The 2,240-nt window shown below is 40.1% G+C and overlaps 1 protein-coding gene across 1 annotated transcript; it reads left to right on the forward strand.

Moving 5' to 3' along the window:
• Positions 1-1,322: 1,322 nt before the first annotated feature.
• Positions 1,323-1,741, forward strand: LOC125503057 (zinc finger protein ZIC 4-like; the record flags this gene model as incomplete). The annotated part of the gene is made up of 1 exon (XM_048662789.1): positions 1,323-1,741. A coding segment is annotated over one exon (419 nt), but the record flags the coding sequence as incomplete, so codon positions are not given.
• Positions 1,742-2,240: the final 499 nt, after the last annotated feature.

Consider the following 2,240-nt stretch of genomic DNA (forward strand, 5'->3'; position numbering starts at 1 on the left):
GCTCAATCTCGCAATGAAAACTAGAATTTCGTAACTCAACCGGTTCTCTAAATGCGAGCCAACGAATAAGTGCGGTTCCGAAGACGCGCACTAATCTTGAATTTTCGAGTTTTGCGTGAAAACCAGAAACATTGTTATAATGATATTTGGCATAAAAAAACTACGCAATTTAACGCTCAATCTCGCAATGAAAACAAGAATTTCGTAACTCAACCGGTGTTGTATATACGAGCCAACGAATAAGTGCGGTTCTGAAGACGCACACTAATCTTGAATTTTCGAGTTTTGCGTGAAAACCAGAAACATTTTTATAATCATATTTGGCATAAGAAACTACGCAATTTAACGCCCAATCTCGCAATGAAAACAAGAATTTCGTAACTCAACCGGTGTTGTATATATGAGCCAACGAATAAGTGCGGTTCTGAAGACGCGCACTAATCTTGAATTTTCGAATTTTAGGTGAAAACCAGAAACATTTTTATAATGATATTTGGCATCAAAAAACTACGCAATTTAACGCTCAATCTCGCAATGAAAACAAGAATTTCGTAACTCAACCGGTGTTGTATATACGAGCCAACGGATAAGTGCGGTTCTGAAGACGCACACTAATCTTGAATTTTCGAGCTTTGCGTGAAAACCAGAAACATTTTTATAATGATATTTGGCATAAAAAAACTACACAATTTAACGCTCAATCTCGCAATAAAAACAAAAATTGCGTAACTCAACAGGTGTTGTAAATACGAGCCAACGAATAAGTGCGGTTCAGAAAACACGCACTAATCTTGAATTTTCGAGTTTTGCGTGAAAACCAGAAACATTTTTATAATGATATTTGGCATAAAAAACCTACGCAATTTAACGCCCAATCTCGCAATAAAAACTAAAATTTCCGAACTTAACCGGTCCTCTAAATCCGAGCCAACAAATAAGTGCGATTCTGAAGACGCACATTAATCTAAAATTTTCGACTTCTGGTTTGAATCATTTTTGCGTTGTCCAACTCGAACTTATGCAACATTCGGTGTGCGTGTTGTGCTAATGTTGTTCCATTTTCGCTATTTTTCCTCAAGAGACAGTCCAAACAGTCTACTTTGTGTACTACATTAGGTGTGTCTAATTTACCACTTGTTGGTTTACATTTTACCAAACATTCATTTGCCAGGTTGTTTTTGGTTCAGGGCGCAGCTGGGATTTCTGCACCTTGCAACTTTTCTGTTCTTTCGCAAATTGATTGTAATTTAGTGCTTTTGCATGAAAGACATTAAAACCCTGCTGAGGAATTGCTCAAATGTAATGCATTTCTTTGTTCGCAGGCGAAAAACCGTTCAAATGCGAGTTCGAAGGCTGTGATAGGAGATTTGCTAATAGTTCCGATAGGAAGAAGCATTCGCATGTACACACATCGGAAAAACCGTACAATTGTGGCGAACCTGGCTGTGATAAGGCGTACACACACCCGTCTTCCCTCAGGAAGCACATGAAGGCTCATCCGGGTAATCGCCGATCGCCCAATCGCTCATCGGATGGCGAGGACAGCAGCGTGTCCAGTAACGAGTCCTTGCCGGGGGGAAGTCCTCATGGCCAGATCGTCGGGAATGTCCGGCAAACGGTCTCCGAAAATGCTGCTGCACATTGGTACTGCCACCCGGACAACCCTGGCCTGCAGAGTGACCGACTAACCCCGATGGCTCCACCGTACAGTGGGTTGCACGGACAGGGATCTCCCTATTGAGTGGTTAACTGCTAAATGCCTCAGGAATCATCCTATGCACACTATGCACACTGGCAGTGTTTTGATTGGGAACTTTATGAACAGTTCCAAAAGTGCTAAATACCGTGTGCTATAAGATAAGTTAATATAGTTTATATACAGAAGGTGTCCCGATATACACAGGATGTCCCAAGACGGATCTCTGGATCTCGGTTTTCTGGATTTATTTGTCGCAAATATCAATTCAATATCAAGCTGTTGTATTAAATAAATTCAATAAATATTATGGAAATATTTTCCTGGCGCTCATGACTCATTGTAGACCGTACCGATTTTTTATTATTTTTAGCTTGGGAAATGATCTCTCCGCAGTTGCTACAGAAATCGGTATGGTTAGTAGTATACGTATAGCAATGGTACCATTTGGGAACGAATGAGTTAAATTATTTTCTATGATCTAATTAGATAAACCACTTTGATTGAAACGATGTAGGAACTGCACTTTTGCAAAAGTTCGACC

Source organism: Dendroctonus ponderosae, unplaced genomic scaffold (assembly GCF_020466585.1).
Source record: "Dendroctonus ponderosae isolate FM_Combo_2020 unplaced genomic scaffold, Dpon_F_20191213v2 Dpon_F_20191213_1185, whole genome shotgun sequence".
NCBI classification, from domain to species: Eukaryota; Metazoa; Arthropoda; class Insecta; order Coleoptera; family Curculionidae; genus Dendroctonus; species Dendroctonus ponderosae.